General features: G+C 50.0%; 1 protein-coding gene across 20 annotated transcripts in view; it reads left to right on the forward strand.

Annotated features, from left to right (window-relative positions):
• CACNA1A (calcium voltage-gated channel subunit alpha1 A) overlaps positions 1–23580 on the forward strand; it is a 293742-nt gene that overhangs the window by 121352 nt on the left and 148810 nt on the right. For all 20 annotated transcript variants that reach the window (XM_037727562.1, XM_037727559.1, XM_037727549.1 and 17 more), the window contains exons 4-6: positions 4558–4649; positions 11169–11321; positions 16905–17098. In XM_037727562.1, the coding sequence (XP_037583490.1) occupies positions 4558–4649; positions 11169–11321; positions 16905–17098 (439 nt within the window). The remainder of the gene's footprint in view (positions 1–4557; positions 4650–11168; positions 11322–16904; positions 17099–23580) is intronic.

Here is a 23580-nt window from a genome sequence, read left to right on the forward strand (position 1 = left end):
GACAGGGTCTTACTCTCTTGCCCAGGCTACAGTGCAGTGGCGTGATCACCGCTCACTGCAGCCTCAACTTCCTGTGACCAAGTGATCCTCCCACCTCAGCCTCCTCCTAAGTAGCTGGGACCACAGGTGTGTACCACCACACTCAGCTCCTTTTTAAATTTTCTGTAGAGATGGGGTCTCCCTGTTTTGCCCAGGCTGGTCTCAAACTCGTAGGCTCAAGTGATCCTCTCACCTCGGCCTCCCAAAGTGCTGGGACTACAGGCATGAGCCACCATCCCTGGCCCTGTCTCAGCTTTTGACATGCCTTCCTCACTGTGTGTAATCATTTCTAGCTTTTAATTTAAAGTGAGAGGCACGTGACTCTTCCTTTCCCTTGAACACTTAAAGGCCATTGTGGGGTTATACACTGACCGAACTTCAATATTGTTATGCCTCAGGGAATAAGAAGGCCCCAGGAAAGGAGGAGAGGTGAGGGGATGGCCAGCTGGCAGATCAGTCAGAACACACACAGCATTTATCGGTCAAGCTTGCCATCTTATATAGGTGTGGTTCGTGGCACCCCCAATTACAGTAGTTAAAGATCACTGATCACAGATGACCATAAAAAATGTGATAACTGTAAAAGTCTGAAATGCCGCAAGAGTTACCGAAGTGTGACGCAGAGACACAGAGTGAAAACACGCTGTTGGGGAAAAATGGCCCTGATAGACTTGCTTGACGCGGGGTCGTCCCACATCTTCCATTTGCTAGAAACACAATCTCTGCAAGTTGCAACAAAGCAAGGCACAATACAGTGAAGTCTGCCTCGCTGGGTTTGGTGGCTCACATCCATAATCCCAGCACATTGGGAGGCCAAGACAAGAGGATCCCTTGAGCCCAGCCAGGAGTTCAGGGCCAGCCTGGGCGACATACGGAGACCCCATCTCCAAAACAAAACAAAGCCCGTTTGTATTTATTGGGTTTACTCTCAGTCTCTCCCGCAGAGAGATAGGGCTGGCTTGTTATTAGTGTTAAGTGAATGTTTCTCAAGTGGAAAAATAAGGTCTTAGCCAGTGCCTGCCCTTTGCTGTGCACACCCCGATCCAGCACAGCAGAAAACAAGATACAACAAGAGAATATTGATCTATAAGTCAGATTTTGAGGAACCCAAATTAGTATCAGAAAGCTGGTAGGAGAAGGGAAAAATAAAGTAAGTCGAATTAAAAGTTGAATGGACCATGTGCAGTAGCTCATACCTAGAAATCCAGCATTTTGGGAGGCCGAGGTGAGAGGATCACTTGAGGCCAGGAGTTCAAGACCAGCCTGGGCAACATAGCAAAATCCCATCTCTACAAAAAAAAAAAAAAATTTTAAGTTTTCTGAGTGTGGTGTTGTACACCTTTAGTCCCAGCTACTTAGGAGGCGGAAGTGGGAGGATCACTTGAGCCCAGGAGGTTGAGGCTGCTGTCAGCTTTTATTGCACCACTGCACTCAAACCTGGGTGACAGAGTAAGTCCCTGTCTCTAAAAAATAAATAACAAATTCGTTTTTTGTAACGTTGTATGTCATGGCCCCTGCCTACTCTGGATTCATGGCTTATTGCTCGAACCTCACCATCCAAATCCCAGTGGTGACACCATGTCATTTCTTGAATTTTCCAAGCCTCTTTCAGTCCCAGTTTCTCTGTCATGACTGCTCTCTCAGCCTGGAAAGTTCTCTCCTCACTGGCCAGATTTCTCCTCCTCATCTATGGGAATTTGGCTTGAAGTAGGGGGTATCCCCAGTCCCCGAACTAGTTAACATGACCTACTGTGTGCCCCTCAAAGCCATTGCCTTCCTAGCTGAGAAGGCGTCACACCTGCAACAGGTTCATTCATTGTGTGCATGTTTTTCTTAAGTACTTCTCTTCTGCATGAGCTCCATGGGGCAGGAATAGTCTCATGTGTCACTCTACCCAGCACATAGGATGTGCTCAGATGTGCACTTGTGGATGGTGGAAAAATAGGTCAGCTCAACCTAATATGCCCATCTTTCCTGTAGGAGTAATCTTGAGGAAAAAAAAAGTTGGGAATATGCTTTGTGTTAGTTTAGGATGACCCAGAATAGACCCTGAAACAAGAATTTAGGGCAATCCTCGTGCAAGTAGTTCATCTGAGAGGGGACCCCAGAAAGGGTTGGAGAGGGAGAAGGAGGTGGGGCAAGGAAGGGTGAGTTGTCCCGTGGGCACCTGAACTCAGTCCGGCTGGAAGCGCATGTGGAACTCACATCTTAAATGATCCAGAATTGGGGGGGCGGGGAGCCGGGGTATTGATCCACAGACTCCCAGAAATCTTTGTTGAGGGCTGCTCCTTAAGGGCATTCATTCCCTGGAGCTGCCCCAGCTTTGGAGAAAGCCCTGAGGCAAGATGTCCAGATACCAGCTGGCCAAAGACTGAAATGTTAAGACCCAAGCCCCTGGATAAAACTGAAAAATCAAACCAAGTGTGGTGATTCCTGCCTATAATCCCAGCTACTCAGTAGGCTAAAGCAGGAGGATTGCTGGAGTCCAGGAGTTCAAGGCTACAGTGAGCTATGATTGCACCACTGCATTCCAGCCTGGGCATCAGAGCAAGACCCCATGTCTAAAATAAAAAATAAACTGAAAAATCCCCAAGTTATTTGCTGTGGTCGACCTTCCATTAACCACAGAGCCCTCCGGTACTCTGCATTTCTTGTCCATGATATGAAGCTCTGATGACAATCTCTTTTATTGTGTTGTGCCCTGACCACACGCTATACATCACTTAGTGCTGAAATGGACATGTTCAGGAAACAGGGCCAGGAGGGACCCTGCGTTTAAACAGCAGAGGTCTCACAATGGGGTCTTGCCAGGAGGGTTTCTACAGAAGCCCCATCCCACCTACTGTTATCATCCTTACTAACTTGCATTTACAAAAGGGACTCTTTGTGACCAGAGGCTTGGGGTATGTGGCTGCCTTCTAGCTAGCTGATGCCGCTAGTCCACACGGGCAGGATCACACTCATTTTTTTTTTTCTTTCTTTCTTTTTATTTTTTTTTTTCCTGTGGTGGAGTCTCGCTCTGTCGACCAGGCTGGAGTGCAGTGGCGTAATCTCGGCTCACTGCAACCTCCGCCTGCTGGGTTCAAGCAAGTCTACTGCGTCAGCCACCCAAGTAGCTGGGACTACAGGCGCCCACCACCATGCCCAGCTAATTTTTGTATTTTCAGTAGAGACGGGGTTTCACCATGTCAGCCAGGTTGGTCTCGAACTCCTGAATTTGTGATCCACCCGCCTTGGCCTCCCAAAGTGCTGGGATTACAGGCGTGAGCCACCGCACGTGGTCCTTTTTTTTTTTTTTTATACACCTGTGTGCCTAGCACTGTGCTGACCACTTTATCAACTTACTGAAATCCTCACAACCCTTGGAGGTATTGATACTATTGTTATCCAGATTATACAGAAAGGGGAAACTGAGGCACAGTGCAGGGAAGTCACTTGCCCAAGGCCACCCAACTGGAAAGTGAGAGTTGGGATTTGAACCCATGCAGGCTGGGCTCTTAACACTGAACTACTTTCCTTCCATTTGTTAAAGAGCCACAAACCAGTCAGGGTGCAGTGGTTCACACCTGTAATCCCAGCACTCTGGGAGGCCAATGTGGGGGTGGATCACCTGAGGTCAGGAGTTCAAGACCAGCCTGGCCAACATGGTGAAACCCTATCTCTACCAAAATACAAAAAAAAGTAGCCAGGCATGATGGCAGTGCCTGGTAATGCCAACTACTCAGGAGGCTGAGGCAGGAGAATCCTTTGAACCCAGGAGGCAGGGGTTGCAAGTGAGCTGAGATCATACCATTCCACTCCAGCTTCGGCAACACAGCGAGACTCTGTCTCAAATAAATAGATAAAATAGGCCAGGCATAGTGGCTCACGGCTGTAATCCCAACACTTTGGGAGGCTGAGGAGGGCGGATCACCTGAGGTCAGGAGTTCAAGACCAACCTGGCCAACATGGTGAAACCCCCATCTCTACTAAAAACACAAAAATTAGCTGGGCATCATGGCGCATGCCTGTAATCCCAGCTACTCGGGACGCAGAAAATTGCTTGAACCTGAGAGACGGAGGTTACAGTGAGCCGAGATCATGCCACTGCACTCCAGCCTGGGCGGCAGAGCGAGACTCCATCTCAGAAAAAATAAAAATAAAGAGCCACAAACCCCGAAAGGTCTGCCATTCCCCCAGGGCCCCAAGCCACCCCACAATCCATTGTCATTGTAGCTTGTGAAATATACTGAATGTCACCCCAATCATAAGCCATGGGGGGCGGCTTCCGTTTCTCTCATTGCAACATTTGGGGAGTGTGAACCATCTGGGGGAGTCTTCATAAGTCACCTTTTATCCCTTGAGGCAGGTACTGTTATGACCATTTTACAGGTGACAAAACTGAGGCCAGTGGTGTCGAGTCCCCAGCCTGTGGCCACTCAGCCAATACAGGATGGCTCGGAATCCCAAGCACCCCTGCCCTGCTGTCTGACCCCCGAAGCCCACCCTCTGTTCTCCATTGTGGCTTCTTTCTTTCAGCATCTTGGCGACAGTTGGGACAGAGTTTGACCTGCGGACGCTGAGGGCAGTTCGAGTGCTGCGGCCGCTCAAGCTGGTGTCTGGAATCCCAAGTGCGTGAGTTTCCGACCCTGACAAGGGCTTTGCTCAGGGGCCCTGGGAACCCTCAGTTTCCCCTATGCACAGCATCTCGGGAGGCCACCCCCCCACCAGCCTATATGAGGGCAGTCTCCTCTTTGGGATTCCCTATGGGGCCCCCTAGGAACATGGCTGCAGCTCCCCATGAGCTCCTGAAAGCAAGCTAGGAGCCACACCCATTTATTGAGCACCTACTGTCTATCAGGAGCCATGCTAAGCACCACACGTGATCTCATTCAGTACTCACAGCCCTATGAAGTCGATAGGACTGATGTCTCTATTTTATAGATGGGGAAACTGAGGCTCAGAGTGGCTGAAAAATTGGAGCAGGGTTTTGTGGCTGAGAAGTGGCAGAACTAGGAGTGAGCAAGTGTGATTCCACGCCTGGGCGGTAACACTGGTGGCAGTGACCATTCCCGTTTGCCGAGTGCCTGCTGTGTACAGGGCACTGCAGAGAGGACTTTACATGCATTACCTTATGTCATCCTCACAGTCACCCAGTGAACACCCATTTTTCAGATGAGAAGGTTGAGGCTCAAGGAGGTTAAATCACTCACCTGAATTCTTGCAGGTGGACAGTAATGAGCTCTAAAATTCATACTCATTCCTTGCCACTTTCTCATTCTGCATGGATGCATCTACTCCCGCTTTGGGGTGGCCGCCATATGCAGGGTCAAGATTAAGTAAAGGTTCAGCCAAAAAACTGTGAAAAGCAAAAATGAAACAGGGCTGTCCTTTTCTATCTTCTTGTCTTGGTTAATAATAATGGTTTAGTCAGGCGTGGTGGCTCATGCCTGTAATACCAGCACTTTGGGAGGATCACTTGAGGCCATAAGTTCAAGATCAGCCTGGGCAACATTGTGAGACCCCATATCTACAAAAAAAATTTTTTTTTAGAAATTAGCCAGCTTGGCTGGGCACAATGGTTCACACTTGGAATCCCAGCACTTTGTGAGACAGAAGCGGGCAGATAGCTTGAGCTCAGGAGTTAACCAGCATGGAGAACATGGCAAAACCCCGTCTAAAAAAAAAATAAAAAAAAAAAATTAGCAGGCATGGTGGTGCACACCGAAGGCCCAGCTACTTAGGAGGCTGAGGCAGGAGGATCACTGAGCCCAGGAGCCACCGCGCCCAGCCGAGTATTTCAATTCTTTAAAGCCATTTATCTTCCCAGCAAGCCTGTGAAGTAGTCTCTGTTATTAACACCATTTTACAATTTATTGGCTTCCTTCTTCAGGTTCATTGCTACCCAAGTTTAAAGAGTAGGATTTCCCGCCGGTCGAGGTGGCTCATGCCTGTAATCCCAGCACTTTGGGAGGCCGAGGAGGGCAGATTACAAGGTCAGGAGTTCAAAACCAGCCTGGCCAACATGGTGAAACCCATCTCTACCAAAAATATAAAAATTAGCTGGGCATGGTGGCACGTGCCTGTAGTCCCAGCTACTCAGGAGGCTGAGGCAGGAGGATCGCTTGAACCTGGGAGACGAAGGTTGCAGTGAGCTGCGCTCCAGCCTGGGAAAGAGTAAGACTCCGTCTCAGGAAAAAAAAAAAAAAAAAAAAAAGATTTCCCAGAGGATCACCAGCAGGGCCGTTTTGTAGAAAGAAGACACTTCTATCCAAGGTCTCTGTGAGATCCCAGTAGATGCCCGTGTCATATTAAATTAAGAGCCATCCCAAATCTAATAGTAAAAAGAGCCAGGTGCAGTGGCTCACACCTGTAATCCCAGCACTTTGGGAGGCCAAGGTGGGACCATTGCTTGAGGCCAGGAGTTCAAGACCAGCCTGGGCAACAAAGTGAGATCCTGTCTCTAAAAAGAAATATGAAAACTAGCCAGGCATGGTGGTGTGCACCAGTAGCCTCAGCTACAGGAGGGAGACTGAGGTGGGAGGATCGCTTGAGCCTGGGAGTTTGAAGCTGCAGTGAGCTGTGATGGTGCCACTGCACTCAGCCTGGGCAACAAAGTGAGACCCTGTCTACCTCCCAAAAATATATATACACACAGTAGTGACAAGAGTCTCTGTTTAATGACCACATATGACATACCAGGCACATCACTGTGTATGAACTCTCTCATTTAATCCTGTGCGGGAGATACTGTTCCAGCATCTATTTACAGATGGAGAAGCTGAGGCTTGGAATGGAGACCTGACTTGCTCAAAGTCATCTCACTAGTAATCGGATGACTAGGTCATTCCCTTGAAGCAGAGACTTAGGGTGGGTGTTCAGACGCACCTGCTTTATTGGGGGATGGCTCTCAGGAGAGACAGCACGAGGTCAGCAGGGTGGACAGGGGAATGGATGGAGCAGGGTCAGCAGGGTGGTCAGGGGAGTAGATGGAGCAGGGAGGTCAGCAGTGTGGACAGGGGATGGATGGAGCAGAGAGGTCAGCAGGGTGGACAGGGGATGGATGGAGCAGAGAGGTCAGCAGGGTGGACAGGGGAATGGATGGAGCAGGGAGGTCAGCAGGGCGGACAGGGGAATGGATGGAGCAGGGAGGTCAGCAGGGAGGTCAGCAGGGCGGACAGGGGATGGATGGAGCAGGGAGGTCAGCAGGGCAGACAGGGGAGTGGATGGAGCAGGGAGGTCAGCAGTGTGGACAGGGAATGGTTGGAGCAGATGAGGTCAGCAGTGTGGAAAGGGGAATGGATGGAGCAGGGAGGTCAGCAGGGTAGACAGGGAATGGATGGAGCAGGGAGGTCAGCAGGGTGGACAGGGAATGGTTAGAGCAAGGAGGTCAGCAGGGCGGACAGGGTGATGGATGGAGCAGGGAGGTCAGCAGCGTGGGCAGGGAATGGATGGAGCAGGTTCAGCAGGGTGGGCAGGGAATGGATAGAGCAGAGAGGTCAGCAGGGTGGGCAGGGAATGGATGGAGCAGGGAGGTCAGCAGGGCGGACAGGGGAATGGATGGAGCAGGGAGATCAGCAGGGCGGACAGGGGATGGATGGAGCAGGGAGGTCAGCAGGGCGGACAGGGTGATGGATGGAGCAGGGAGGTCAGCAGGGTGGGCAGGGAATGGATGGAGCAGGGAGGTCAGCAGGGCGGACAGGGAATGGATGGAGCAGGGAGGTCAGCAGGGTGGACAGGGTGATGGATGGTGCAGAGAGGTCAGCAGGGCAGACAGGGGAGTGGATGGAGCAGGGAGGTCAGCAGTGTGGACAGGGAATGGTTGGAGCAGATGAGGTCAACAGTGTGGACAGGGGAATGGATGGAGCAAGGAGGTCAGCAGGGTGGACAGGGAATGGATGGAGCAGGGAGGTCAGCAGGGCGGACAGGGGAGTGGATGGAGCAGGGAAGTCAGCAGGGTGGACAGGGGAATGGATTGAGCAGGGAGGTCAGCAGGACAGGGGAGTAGATGGAGCAGGGTTGCAGCTTCAGCTGGAGTGTGTGTGGCACCGGAGTTGTCCTCCCATGTGCAGCAAGGATGCTGGCCTCTCACTTCTCTGGTCAGCTACTGGGGATGGGAGGTAGAGACACAGTCGCTCCCTGGTGATGTCACTTTTGATCGCCAAGGGCAGCTCTACTGAGAAGAGGGGCAGCTGGGAGGCATGAGCAACCAGCATCCATGGCAGCTGGAGGCGGGTACACCAGAGAGAAAATGGGATCTTGGCTGGACACCGAGAGAGTCCAGCACCACACTGCCCACATTCCATTTCTAAGGCCTTGGAGTGGCATGGACCCTCGAGCTGTCCTGACAGTTTCCCTCTCTTACTGTGGCCACCACCCATCAGGAGCCATGGGATGTTCCTCCAATCAAGAAGCAAAGCCCCAAGCTGTCTGTTTGAACCTTCGTTTTGACCGTAGATGTTCCTAGTGGATAGCACAGTGCTTACAAACACAGGATGTTGATATCATTCAGACCTGAGTTAAAAGCTTCAAGAAAAAAAAAAGGGTAGTGGAGCCAGGCTTGGTGCTATGTGCCTGTAATCCCACCTACTCGGGAGGCTGAGGCAGGAGGCTCATTTGTGCCCAGGAGGTCGAGGCTGCAGTGAGCCATCATCATGCCACTGTACTCCAACCTGGGTGACAGAGCAAGCCCATCTCAAAAAAAAAGAAAGAAAAAAGCCAATGATGGGCATAGAAATACTAAGGGTCTTCCTCTGACACCCAGGCTGGAGTGCCATGTGTAATCACAGCTCAGTGCAGCCTCTACCTCCCCAGCCTCAAGCAGTCCTCCCATCTCAGCATCCCAAATAGCTGGGACGCCAGGCACAGATCACCATGCCCAGCTAATTATTTTCACATATTTTGTAGAGATGGAGTTTCGCCTTGCTGCTCAGGCTGGTCTCAAATTCCTGGGCTCAAGTGATCCACCCACCTCAGCCTCCCAAAGTGCCGGTATTACAGGTGTGAGCCACCACACCTGGCCAGCTGTCATTATGATGAGCATTCTTGGAGTCTTACAACAGTGAAATTTTTAGTGTAGGATGCGAATTTCAGTATTATCAACTTAACCCCTTCCTCTCCCAAAAGGATTTGAAGCCCAGAGTCATTCAGCCACCATGAATGAGCCATTTGTTAGATGAGAGGCTACTGGAGGCTGAACTTGGTAGGATAAGAGCTTCCGTGGGGCCCTGATTGACAGCAATCCCCCCGCATTCAGGTCTTCAGATGCCCACTTGGATGTGTCTTCCATCCCACTCTGTCCCTTTGGGTACTGTTCCCTCCCTTTTGATTCACTGCCATCTTTCCGAATTGGGTTGCTCTGAGCACAGAAAGCAACATCAGCATGTGGGCAAACACAGGACTTCGTGTCAGATCGACAGGGTTCAAATCCTAGTTCTGCCATTTCTTTTTCTTTTTTTTTTTTTTAAGATGGAATCTCGCTCTGTCACCCAGGCTGGAGTGCAATGGCACAATCTTGGCTCACTGCAACCTCTGCCTCCTGGGTTCAAGAGATTCTCCTGCCTCAGCCTCCCAAGTAGCCGGGATTACAGGCACCTACCACCATGCCCAGCTAATTTTTTGTATTTCTAGTAGAGATGGGGTTTCACCATGTTGGCCAGGCTGGTCTCGAATTCCTGACCTCAGGTAATCCACCCTCCTCAGCTTCCCAAAGTGCTGGGATTATAGGCATGAGCCACCACACCTGGCTAATTTTTTGTATTTCTAGTAGAGATGGGGTTTCACCATGTTGGCCAGGCTGGTCTCAAACTCCTGGCCTCAGGTGATCCGCCCTCCTCAGCCTCCCAAAGTGCTGGGATAACAGGCATGAGCCACCATGCCTGGCCTCTTCTACCATTTCTCATACACTTGGATGAATCATAGCATCTCTCTCAGCCTTGATTCCCACGTCTGTAAAATGGGAGTGACTTTTCACATATGGCCGCCTCAGGGGTTTGTCAGTAGAAGCCAGTGAAATAACGTAGAGTCTGGTTCCTTAGGGCTGAAATTGGGACCACTGACTGCTTTCCTACCGGAAGCTGCAGCCAGCCTGTATGACGCCCTTGTATGAATTAGGAAAAGAAGCCCCCCTCTTGGCAGAAAAGAAAAAAAAATAAGAAAACGGCTCCCTCTTCTGGGTGCCAGTTGCCCAACACCCACGGCTCCAAAAGCAATACATTTCCACCCTTTTCTTGCCAAAAGATCATCAAATAGAACAGCATATGTTCCATAAAATACCTTTATTAAATACTTTAAAGTTGGCTGGGCTCGGGGGCTCATGCCTGTAATCCCAACACTTTGGGAGGCAGAGGCGGGAGGCTCGCTTGAAGTCCAGAGTTCAAGACCAGCTTGGGCAATATAGTGAGACCCTGTGTCTATAAAATATGTATATATTTCTTGGAGACGGGGCCTTACTCTGCTGCTCAGGCTGGAGTGCCATGACACAGTCATAGCTCACTCAATCTCCTGGGCTCAAGCCATCCTCCTCCCTCAGTCCCTGGAGTAGCTAGGACTACACGCATGAACTCTCATGCCTGGCTAATGAAAATAAATAAATAAATACTTTATAGTTAAAAGTGCTTTTTTTAAAAAAAAAAAAAAAAAAAAACAAAAAAAGAGGAAGAATTGGGGCCAGGCATGGTGGCTCACACCTATAATCCTAGCACTTTAGGAGGCTGAGGAGTTTGAGCGCTTGGAGGCCAGAGGTTTCAGACCAGCCATAGCAAGACCCCATCTCTACAAAAAAGTTTTAAAACTTAGCCATGCGTGTTGGTGCATGCCTGTAGTCCTAGCTACTCCAGGGACTGAGTCAGGAAGATCGCTCGAGCTCAGGAGATTGAGGCTGCAGTGAGATGATCGTGTCACTGTACTCCAGCCTAGGCAGCAGAGTAAGACCCTGTCTCAAAGAAAAAAAACCTAGGAAGGGTTGTTCTATGACAAGGACCAGCCTCACGTGGTGCTTCCTTCACCATTGCCCCATCCCCAGGCTCCTGCCTGCTTGAGGTTCCTCAGGGACACACCTTCTTTATTTGGGAGAGAGCTTGGCATCTTGGTGGCGGGGTTTGGGGGTGCTTGCTCATGGGCTTATGGGGCCTCTCTCTGTGTCCTCCCAGGTTTACAAGTCGTCCTGAAGTCGATCATGAAGGCGATGATCCCTTTGCTGCAGATCGGCCTCCTCCTATTTTTTGCAATCCTTATTTTTGCAATCATAGGGTTAGAATTTTATATGGGAAAATTTCATACCACCTGCTTTGAAGAGGGGACAGGTAGGTCCACAGAGCACGATGTGTTTTGCCAGTTTTCTCCTTCAGGGACAAGCTCTTGGGAGGGTTGTGCAGAGGCCTGCGTCTTTCTCCTGGTAGCTGTAGGACCATCTCCTTCAGAGAGCACTGCAGGAGAGGCAGCGGGTGAAATAGCCTCTGAGATCTTAGCTGTGGGTTGGGGTTCCACGGAAGGTAACCCAGCAGAGAAAGAGTTTATCCGGGAACAATCTCAGGAAGGACCATTGGGAGAATGAGGAAGTGAGACAGAAAAAGGAAGGGGTCTGTTAAAAGGTGTGTTATCAAGCAGGTTATCACCGCAACTGGGATTGGACCCTTCTGGGCAGCTCTGGGAGATAGCAGAGAACATACACCTAGCTGGGCGTGGTGGTCACGCCTGTAATCCCAGCACTTTGAGAGGCTGAGGTGGGTGGATCACGAGGTCAGGAGTTCAAGACCAGCCTGGCCAGCATGGTGAAACCCTGTCTCTACTAAAAATACAAAAATTAGTCAGGTGTGGTGGCACATGCCTGTAATCCCAGCTACTCGGGAGACTGAGGCAGGAGAATCCCTTGAACCCAGGAGGTGGAGGTTGCAGTGAGCTGAGATTGCCCCATTGCACTCCAGCCTGGATGACAGTGAGACTCCAGCTCAAAAAAAGATTTTAAAGAGGCCGGGTGTGGTGGCTCATGCCTGTAATCCCAACACTTTGGGAAGCTGAGGTGGGTGGATCACCTGAGGTCAGGAGTTTGAGAGCAGCCTGACCAACATAAACCCCATCTCTACTAAAAATACAAAAATTAGCCAGGTGTGGTGGTGCATGCCTGTAATCCCAGGTACTTGCGAGGCTGAGGCAGGAGAATCGCTTAAACCCAGGAGACAGAGGCTGCGGTGAGCCAAGATCACACCATTGCACTCCAGCCTGGGCAAAAAGAGCGAAACTCCATCTCAAATTAAAAAAAAAAAAAAAAGAAATTAAAAAAGGAGCACACACCTCAGAACTGTCCCAGCCAAGAGGCAAGGGAGCTGGGGTATTTATACACTGGCTTCTTTCTGGCAGACCTCAGCCAGTCCTGACTTTTAAAGCAAGCAAGAAGTGGGAGAATTTGGCCAGGAAAGGGTTATTGCCCAAGTGCACTGTGAGTGGTACCTTGTAGAAGATGAGAGTACCTGATGAGTCCTCCTGGTCTCTGCCAGTCCCCAGGATGTGCCACGTACTCCAATTGGGAGTCCTGGCACCAACCAGTCAGAACCCAGCACTCAGCAGCATCCTGCCCCTCCCTGACTGTGCCCACATTAACCCTTCAGTGTCTGGGTCTGGTGGGTAAGATCTGGGGGTGGGGTGAGCAGGGGAAAACCCAGGCAGGCCAGAGACACACTCCCGGGACTGAGTTCTGAACCAGCAGTGTAGAAGCAGTGCGTCCGCCGTGGTCCACACTCAGGGACCAAGTCGCCCTTGGACACATTTTCAGTTAAATCTTTGCCTGTCCAAACTGTAGCCGCTTGCTCTCTAAAGCTCCGAAATGAAATGGAATCAAGTAGGAAGGGATGCCTTCGGTATTTCAGCATTTGGACCCCTGGCTGTCTGCAGGCAGACTGATGGCAACGCTGGTTCTGAGGATCTGGGGCACGGGAGCTGTGCGTTGAGGGAGTGGATAGACTGAATTAAGAAGCCCGGAGGAGGACCCGGGTGGGCAGAGAAAGAGGTTTCAGGCCTCTTACTTGGGAAAGGCAGCCACAGAAGATTCTGTCCGGGAGTGGATTTCCACTCACTCTCCCCACCCAGTGACCCCCAAGTGGATCCTCAGAGGCACCCCCAGGCCCTCCTTCCCCACTCCTCCTCAGGGGGAGGGAAACCCGTTGGGAAGGTTTATTTGCAGTGGCTGGAGGCTTTGCTTTAGTCTGTGTTGTGGTTTTTCCTCTTTTTCTCTCGCTCCTCCTGTCTCCTTTTCTCCTGGGCTTGTGAAGTTTTCTCAATATGGAATGTCCTAATTATTTCTTTCCCCGATGAAGAAGGTGTTAATTGAGGCAGAGCTATTTCTGCTTCTGGCCTCGTCACCCAGGCGGAAATTCGAGAGAGAGAGAGAGAGAGAGAGAGAGAGAGAGAGAGAGAGAGAGAGAGAAACGCAAGCACGCATAAGCAGGGTCCCTTGGAAAAATCAGCCGTGAGCAGAGAAACCAGGACTCCTGGATCCTAGGTTTTTGTGGTTTTATTTTATTTTTTCTACCCAAGACTACCTAAAGGAGAAGAAGCCATGGGGTTGGCTTAGGTCCGAGTGGGCTTTTGAGGGGACAGAAGTGGGCGGTGCCACCAGAGGGGAGGAAGCCTCGATTTAGGAGAAAGACTGAAAAGCTAGCTCACGATTAAAAATATAAGAGACAGATATATACAGACACCCAGGCAGCGGGTTAATTTTAAAATGTATTTATAACCAAATTCCTCAGACACTCTGGACGGTTGTTTTTCTAGAAGCAGTGCTCAGAGTGTTTCGTGTCGGTGGTTGGGGGGTTGAGGGGGATTGCAGCGCTGCTAAAGATAGACCCGTTTTCGGTAGCGTTCCTCCTCGTCGGGAGCCCAGTTCCTGTGCGCCCAGCACCATGCCAATCGCTCAGAAGGAAGCAAAGATGAAGTGGAAGGCTTCCTGCTTTCTAAGAGCTTCTAAAATAGAGGAAACAAGACCCCTCATTTGCAGCCATTTTTAACAGTGAAGGCTAATGTGTGATGATACCCACGCCCCCCTAAATAGGGAAATTCAGTAGCTATTGTATGCCTGAAAGGGGCCGGGTGCGGTGGCTCACACCTGTAATCCCAGCCCTTTGAGAGGCCCAGGTGGGAGGATCCGTTGAGGCTAGGAGTTCAAGACCAGCCTGGGCAACATAGCAAGACCCTGTCTCTACTAAAATAAAAATTAGTAAATTAACCAGGAGTGGGGGTACATACCTGTAGTCCTGGCTACTCAGGAGGCTGAGGAAGAAGGATCTCTTGAGCCCAGAGTTGGAGGCAGCAAGGTTGCAGTGAGCTGTGGTCATGCCTGCACTCCAGCCTGGGTGACAAAGTGAGACACTGAAAAAAAAGGAAGGGAGGAAGGGAGGGAAGGAGGGAGTGAGGTAGAGGGAGGGAGGGAGGAAGGGGGGAAGGAAGGAAGGGAGGGAGGGAGAAAGAGAAGAAGGGAGGGAGAGAGGGAGGGAGGAAGGAAGGGAGGGAGGGAGGAAGGAAGAGAGGGAGGGAGGAAGGAAGGGAGGGAGGGAAGAAAGAAGAGAGGGAGGAAGAGAGGGAGGGAGGAAGGAAGAGAGGGAGGGAGGAAGGAAGAGAGGGAGGAAAAGAGGGAGGAAGAGAGGGAGGGAGAGAGGGAGGGAGGGAAGGAGGGAAGGAAAGAAAAGGAGGGAGGGAAGAAGGGAGGGAGGGAGAGGCTGAGGCTGGGGCTGGTTAACTGGGCTACACAAGAGGCTACAGGGCAGTTGGGAATTGAGCCAGACTTGGACCTGGGGTGGAGACAGGGAAGATGACAGGCAGAGGTGCTGTCCCCAGCAGTAGTTGTCATTTGTTATAGGAGCCCGTGGATTTGTGTAGCTCTCTGCTCTGAGCCTTATGTTTAGAAGATTTTTGCCTTCCAACCTGTATTTATTCGATAGCAGTCCGTGTACCAGGTCCAGCACAAGTGAGGAAGGTGTTTCCCACCACTGCAGTTCGTGGCAAGGCTAGACTTGGAGTTTGTATTCAGCCAGAGCTTGAAAGGCCGAGATTCATTCACTCAGCACTGGGCTGTTTCCCTCTGCTGCGTGCGCAGTCAGGGGAGCAGAGAATCGGCGCTGCGAACTCTGTAGTACATACATCGAGAGACATTTTTGTTGAGTAGGAAGCTTGAGTTTACACACACTCGGCTGTTTGTTTTCTTGTCCAACAAGGCCACAGTCGTCTTTGAAAACCTTCAGAAGCATCACTCACAAAATAAGGTCCTCTCAGACCCGCTGTGCTGGTAAAGTGAGGACGCTCCCAGGACGTGAGCTTCCCTGCCTCCGCACCCCGTCAGCACCTTAGGAAGGGGCAGGGAGGCAGGACTGACCTTTAGCGTGCAGCCCGACTGCCACCTCCCAGGAAGCTGCCTTTGGTTTCCAGCACAAGGGGTGTCTGTTGGCATGTTTCTCTCTCCTTGTGGCATTTTCACAGTCTGCCTCCTGCTATTTGGGGAGAAAGCTCAGCTCCTGTTCCTTACCCTTAGGCAAGGGTAGGAACTGTGTGTACTGGTGTCCCTCACCCCCAGAACAGCTCTCTGAGCCCAGTACATCCCAAGAAGAAGAAAAAGAAAAATCAGCAAGGCTTACAGGACAATAACACAGCGCACTTGACAAATCCGTCCTAATGGATGTCGGAAGAATTGCTGCCCTTACCAGCTGCGCTATGCACGCAGCACGTTTACTAAAACTGACTATATTATGGACCGTAAAGTTTGTCTCAACAGAGTTCACAAAGCTGAAAAAATACAAAACATGTTCTCTGGCCACAATGCAGTAAAGCTGGAAATCAGTAATAAAAAGAGGACTCTGAAAGTGTTTGCAGATTAAGAGACACACATCTCATTTATGGATGAAATAATGCGAAGTCTGAGCTTCCCTTTAAAAATATTCCAGGCTGGGTGCAGTGGCTCATGCCTGTAATCCCAGCACTTTGGGAGGCTGAGGCAGTTGCATCACCTGAGGTCAGGAGTTCGAGACCAGCCTGGCCAACATGGTGAAACGCTGTCTCTACTAAAAATACAAAAATTAGCCAGGTGTGTTGGTGAGCGCCTGTAATCTTAGCTACTCAGGAAGCTGAGGCAGGAGAATCTCTTGAACTGGGGAGTCGGAGGTTGCAGTGAGCTGAGATCGCACCATTACACTCGAGCCTGGGTGACAGAATGAGACTTTGCCTCAAAAAAAAAAAAAAAAAGAAAAAACAAAAAAACAGTTTGGTGGCAAGGCAAAGCATTTGGAGGAGATGTAGATGAAACAAGATTGGCTGGAAGTAAGTAGACGAGTGTCTAAATTGGTGATAGGGACATGGCGAATCATTATACGATTCTATACCTCTGTCTCTCTCTGTCTCCCCCCGTCTCCCCCTCCCTCCCCCCTCCTCCCACTCCTTCTCTTCCTCTCTCTCCCTCTCTTCCTCTGTTTTCATATATATATACCTAACAAGTTATTTTAAAAAGAAATACATCTAAGTTACCCATAGGTCAAAGAAGAAATAATGGTGGAAAGATGACTTGAACAATAAAGATAATGCATGACAAGATTTATGAGATGCAGGTAAAGCCACACTTAAAGGCAATTTATAGCCTTAAAGTCAGTTAATCCATCCATCTCAAAGGTTTGGGAAAAGAATAGCAAAAAAAGAAAGAAAGAAAAGAAAACTCATGGAAAACAGAAAGAGAAATGGAGTAACGCTTAGAGAAGAAATTAATCAATAGAAAACAATTAATAGACCCTCAAAGCCAAACATAGATTTCTTTGAAGGCTGATCCAACAGCATCGTAGAGTCACTGGTCCCTATACCTCAGAGCTGGTGTTCCCTGCTCCTTCCTCTGACTTTTCCCCCCTTCCCTTTCATAGATGACATTCAGGGTGAGTCTCCGGCTCCATGTGGGACAGAAGAACCCGCCCGCACCTGCCCCAATGGGACCAAATGTCAGCCCTACTGGGAAGGGCCCAACAACGGGATCACTCAGTTCGACAACATTCTGTTCGCAGTGCTGACGGTTTTCCAGTGCATAACCATGGAAGGGTGGACTGATCTCCTCTACAATGTAAGTGATGCTGGGGCGGCGTGTGTGGACAGTCGGAGTTTTGGGGAGGTGGCCTCCTGGGACCAGTGAGACCCCAAGGCTGCAGTGGAGGGACGCTGACCTTGGAAGGGCAGCCCAGGGACAACACAGCCCCAGTGAAGCTGTCCCGAGGCCCAGGCTTTTGAAGATGACAGGGACTCATAAGCAGAACCCTTAACTCTAGGGCTTGGAAGTCTGGAGGGCCCCCAGATGTGACATCATTTTTCATCATGCAAGTGTCTAGATATAATTTTAGATGTTTTAATATGGAAAGGTTATGTGATCCAAAAATCAACGTAGATAAAAAATAGAGTAGGCCGGGCATGGTGGCTCATGCCTGTAATCCAAGCACTTTGGAGGCCAAGGTGGGCGGATCACCTGAGGTCGGGAGTTCAAGACCAGCCTGACCAACATGGTGAAACCCCGTCTTTAAAATAAAAAGAAAAAAAGAAAAAAAAAGATAGAGTAATATCTTGGACATAGGCAAGGGGGCCCTGCCCTGAGGCTCACCCGGCCCTCCTCCAGCCGTGCCACTCCCATGGGATGAGAAGTTCCTGGAGCCAAGGGGATGTGTCTACCAAGAGCTTGTGCCCCACTTTCTAGACCATGTTTTGAGTCACCGGGATCCCGGAATTCCCTGCCCAAGCCCAGATTCCATGAACTTGCATGAGATTCCCATGTGGGTCTGTTCGTAACCCAGGGACATCCGAGGGGCGGCTGTTGGCACAGATGTGGCTGGAGCTTGGACGTACAAGCTGGAGTGCCCACACACGTGTATGGAGGCCCTCTGGCAAGACAGAGCTGTAACTAGGAAGAGAAGGAGACAGGGCTGGCTCTCCCTACACCTTGACCCAATGCAGATATCTGGTTTCTAAATTCCACCCTGACCTTCCAGAGTGTAAAGGAACATATGTTTGTGAAGTGAAAGCATAAAAGGATGTTTTCTTTATTTTTTATTTTTGAGACGGAGTCTTGCTCTGTCACCCAGGCTGGAGAGCAGTGGCACAATCTCGGCTCAACCACTCGGCAACCTCCGCCCACTGGGTTCAAGCGATTCTCCTGTCTCAGCCTCCTGAGTAGCTGGGACTACAGGCATGTACCACCATGAGACTACAGGCATGTACCACCATGACCAGCTAATTTTTGTATTTTTAGTAGAGCCGGAGTTGCACCATGTTGGCCAGGCTGGTCTCGAACTCCTGACCTTGTGATCCACCTGCCTTGGCCTCCCAAAGTGCTGGGATTACAGGCGTGAGCCACCGCGCCCGGCAAGCATGCTTTATTTAGTTACCTTTTAAATATTTCCCCATAGTATGCAGTCTCTTTTTGTACTCTTGCCCTAGATCTTAAAAATGTTAGGGATGTTTCTGGAAAGATGTGTATCTCCACCTGCCCCACTTCCATTCTATTTCCTGTCCCCCCAATATCCAACCCCTTTAGTTCCTCAGCATATCCTTCCAATGTTTGTTTATGCAATTATAAGTATAATTAAATCGACATCCTCCTCCTCTTTCTTACCCCAAGGAGTAGCAGTCTACACATGCTGTTTAATTCTGTGATTCTTTTTTCTCATAACCACACATTGTAGAGACCTTTCTGTTGCAAAACATGGACAGTCTCTTCACGGGTGCACACCAGTACGCCCAGCTAATTTTTGTATTTTTTGGTAGAGACACGGTTTTTCATGCTGCCAGGCTGCTCCGGAAATCCCAGGCTCAGGCGATCCGCCCACCTCCACCTCCCAAAGTGCTGGGATTACAGGTGTGAGCCATCGTGCCTGGCCGTCTTTATTCTTTTGTGTGGCTGCATGGTGTTCTGTTGTGTGACTGTGGGTTGGAGGGCGTCCATTCCCAGAAGTGGGATTGCAGGGTCAGAGACTAAATGTGTTTATAATTTTAGTTTTGGGGGAGGTTTTTTTGTTTTGTTTTTTTAGAGACAGGGTCTCCCTCTGTCACCCAGGCTGGAGTGCAGTGGTGCAATCATAGCTCACTGCAGCCTTGAACTCCTGGGCTCCGGTGATCCTCCCACCTCAGCCTCCTTAGCAGCTGGGACCACAGGCGCATACAACCATGCCTAGCTAATTTTTTAATTTTTATAGAGATGGGGTCTCACTATGTTGCCCAAGCTGATCTCAGACTCCTGGCCTCAAGCAATTCTCCTGCCTCAGCCTTCCCAAAGTGCTAGGATTATAGGTGTGAGCCACCACACTCAGCCTATGTGCGTTTATAATTTGGATAGATATCTAGGTGTGCAAGTTTTGAACCACCCCTCCCCCATCTTCACCATAGTACACCTTCCCTCACCTGCTATGCAGGTGAGCAGTCCCCAGGCAGGTCACCCGTTAGCAGCTGGAGTGGGGCAGAGCCAAGGATTCAGGATCAAATGCAAGATGCCACAAATGTAGTGACCCCATAGAACCCCCTGGGGCCACCACTCCACACACACAGCTCTGTTGACTCCTGGAGGTCTCCTCTTTGTCTGCCCTAAGGGCTGAAATTACCATTTAAGTTTAGGCCAGGGGTTCACCTGCCCAGGGAGCAATACCTGGCTTCCTCCTGTACATAGAGAAGCTGAACTTTCCTTTTGGTCCTAGTGTATATTCCCTAACAACCTACTTATGCCTAGTGTTCCAATAATGGAACACTAGGCTTGTGGGAGTTATTTATATCCTGCTGCTCAAGGTCATCGCCAAGGTCTGATTTTTCACACACAAAAAAATTTGCACTCCAGCCTGGGCAACAGAGTGAGACTCTATCTTAAAATAAAAAAATAAAAAAAAATAAAAAAAACTTATCCTGGCCCAGGGTGACCTCCATGTAAACCAGATTCCCCAGCCTGAATGGTGTTCCTTTTAGAAACATGCATGAATTTTTCATCATAACAACTCCAGCAGTGCCTGAGGACGTGGAGTGAGGTGTGGGGGTCTTACTTTATTCCCCACCCTGGCCCTGCTATTAACCACTAACTCAGAATAGCCTTCTAGCACTTTCCACACATTCACATCCCACCTTTGTCCCTTGGGTAGCAGCCTATGCAATGATTTGGTCCTAATGTGAACCTAGAGTACAGCTTCTCACCCGGGGATGATTTCTGCCCCCAGGGGACACTCTGCAGTGTCTGCAGACATTTTTGGTTGTCAAAACTGGGTGGGAAGGAGGATGCTATTGGCATCAAGTGGGTGAAGCCAGAGGTGATGCTCAACATTCTAGAATGCACAGCAACCCCCACCCCCGCCGCACCATAGAGAATGATCCAGGCCCATATGTCAGCAGGGCTTCTGTCTGGAAACCCTGGCCAGAAGACGGAGGTGCCTTGAGGACGGGGGTGCCTTACACTGCAGCCACCTGTCACTCCCTGCCTCTCTCTGGGGCTGCCGTGACCACTTGGCCTGCATGAACAACCCCTAGGAGCAGCCCCCAGCCAGTGCCTGGAGAAGTCAGTGGATCAATACCCCAGCTCCCTCCCCATCAGGTGTTTTGCTCTGCCCTGTGTCTCCCCAGTGGGATCAGGCTCTGGTCGCCCACAGGGTTAACCTGGTCACTTATACACTCTCCACTTGCCACCTTCCCTTCCTGTCCAGTGTTTCCTGGGATGAACTAGATTCATTTCCTGGGGCTGCTCTCATGAAGCACCACAGACTGGGTTGCTTAAAACAATAGGAATTTATGGTCTGCCAGTTCTGGAAGCCAGAAATTCAACCTCAAGATGTCAGCAGAGCTGACAACACGGCCCTCTGGCTCTGAGGGAGGACCCTTCTTTGCCTCTTGCTGGCTTCTGCTGGTTTCCCACAATCTTTAGGATTCCTTGGTTTCCAGAATCTTCATTCTCCACTCAAGTCTTCTGTCATCAGATAGCATCTTCCCAGGCCAGGCACAGTGGCTCTCACCTGTGATCCCAGCGCTTTGGGAGGCCGAGGCAGGTGTATCACTTGAGGTCAGGAGTTTGAGACCAGCCTGACCAACATGGTGAAACCCCATCTCTCTATTAAAAATACAAAAATTAGTCAGGTGTAGTGGGCGGGCTCCTGTAATCCCAGCTACTTGGGAAGCTGAGGCAGGAGAATCACTTAAACCTGGGAGGTGGAGGTTGCGGTCAGCCAAGCTCATGCCACTGCCCTCTAACCTGGGAGACAGAATGAGACTCCTTCCCCCCAAAAAAAACCAAAATAGCATCCTCCCTTCATGCATCTGTGTCTCTTCTCTTCTTAGAAGGACATCAGTTATATTGGATCAGAACCTTCCTACCCCACTCCAACCTAATTTTAACTAATTACGTCTGCAATTAATTACCCTATTTCCAAATCAAGTCACAGTCTGAGGTACCCGGGGTTAGGACTTAAACTTTCTTGTGTGCGAAGCAGGAGGACACAATTCCGTTTATAACACCTCCTAAATAAACTACTTGCACGTGAACTCTTGTCTGAGGCTTCCCAAAGTAAGATAACCCCTCTCTCAACCCCAGAACAACCAGCAGCTCTGCCAGCACCAGGTTGCAGGCGCTGAGGTGCCCATCTTTGACTTTCTGCTGAGGAGGACACAGCTGCTCCGTTGAGGCACTCTTGGGCTCTGCCCTGCTGCCCAGCCATCTCCCTTGGGCTAGCCCTGCCAAGGGCTACAACCTGGGAGGTGGAGGTTGCAGTGAGCCAAGATCATGCCACTGCACTCCACTCTGGGTGACAGAGTGAGACTCCTTCTCATAGAAAAAAAAAAATTAGCATCCTCCCTTCGTGTGTCTGTGTCTCTTCTGCTCTTCTTAGAACGATATCAGTTGTCCTTAGAAAGACATCAGTTGCCCAGGTGTGTCCTAGAAGTCGCCTCACTGATGGGCCATAGGCAAGCAGAGTGTCTGGGATCTTTATCCTCCATGACTGGTGCTGGAGCCAAAGCCAGTGGGTGTGGCCTTGCCAGCCAACTCCCTTTGCCCAGCTCCGAACGAGCTAGTAGATGAAATCCACAGAGTCCAGACACAGTCGCTCCAAGTGTTTCAGAATCCACGGACACAGACGCGCCACAGGGGCTGCCCACCTGGCTAGACAGCCCTTTGTAAGTTCCTAGCACCACATTGCTTCTCTTAAAATCCTTTCACTTATCCAATAATTATTTATTGAGCACCTACTGTGTGCTCAATAATGGTTAGGTGATTAGAGACACTGTGATGAAGAAGACAGACTAAAATCTCCACCCTGGTAGGAGAGGCAGATGCAAACATGATAAATAATAAACCACCCAGAAAACAGGAGACACTAAGCAAATGCATGTGTACTATGGAAAGCCCAATAGGAAGGAACGTTGCACAAGAGAACAAGTGATGGGTGGTTCCCTAGTCTAGGTCAGGCAATCTGGGAGGGCTCCTCAGAGGAGGTGATGTTTGAGCAGAGGAGGAGGGAGCCAGGCAAATGTTTTGGAAAGAGCATTGCCAGCATGGAGAACAGTGGCAGCTCACCTACAGGACATGCCTGATTCCCTTTCAGATTTTTTATTCGTTTCTTGTTTTTCTCCCTTGGCTTCCTGGTTTAAATGCCTTTTGAAGAAATCCTAAGCTCAACGAATCAGTGATGCTGTCAAAGGTTTATATCAGGGTATGCTTCCCAGAGTTATTTACAAAATTAGAACAGAACTAGAAGCAACTGAAAGTCTGGCAATAGGAGATCGGTTAAATGCCGTGTGGTCGTTCTGTATGATGGCATATTATGTCATCATTAGAAATCATCTGCTCCGAGGATATTAAGGATATGAGGGAAAGGCTCCCCATATAATGATGAGTTGGTGTGAGGGCTGGGCTCAGTGGTTCATGCCGGTAATCCCAGCAATTTGGGTGTCTGAGGCAGGTGGATCATTTGAGCCCAGGAGTTTGAGGCCAGCCATGGTCAACATAGTGAAAACCCATCTCTACAAAAAAAAAAAAAAAAAAAAGGCATAGTGGTGCTCATCTGTAGTCCCAGCTACTCAGGAGACTGAGACAGGAGGGTCACTTGAGCCCTGGAGTCAGAGGTGGAATTAAGTTGTGATCATGTCACTGCACTCCAGCCTGGGCAACAGAGTGAGACCCTGTCAAAAAAAAAAAAAAAATGATGAGTGGGAGCAATGGGTTTTTCAGCAGGGATCAAGGGGGCCAGGGGGTGGTGGCTCACACCTGTAATCACAGCACTTTGGGGGGCTGTGGTGGGCAGATCACCTGAGGTTAGGAGTTTGAGACCAGCCTGGCCAACATGAAGCAACCCCATCACCACTAAAAATACAAAAATTGGCTGGGCATGGTGGCAGGCACCTGTAATCCCAGCTACTCAAGAGGCTGAGGCGGGAGAATTGATTAAGCCCAGGAGACAGAGGTTGCAGTGAACTGTGATCATACCACTGCACTCCAGCCTGGGTAACAGGGCAAGATCCTGTCTAGAAGAGAAAAAATGATGAGAAGGGAAAATGAGTTTTCAAAAAGGAATCAAGGCAAGGTAAACCTTGTGATCT

Source organism: Cebus imitator, unplaced genomic scaffold (genome assembly GCF_001604975.1).
Source record: "Cebus imitator isolate Cc_AM_T3 unplaced genomic scaffold, Cebus_imitator-1.0 Scaffold234, whole genome shotgun sequence".
Taxonomy (NCBI): Eukaryota; Metazoa; Chordata; class Mammalia; order Primates; family Cebidae; genus Cebus; species Cebus imitator.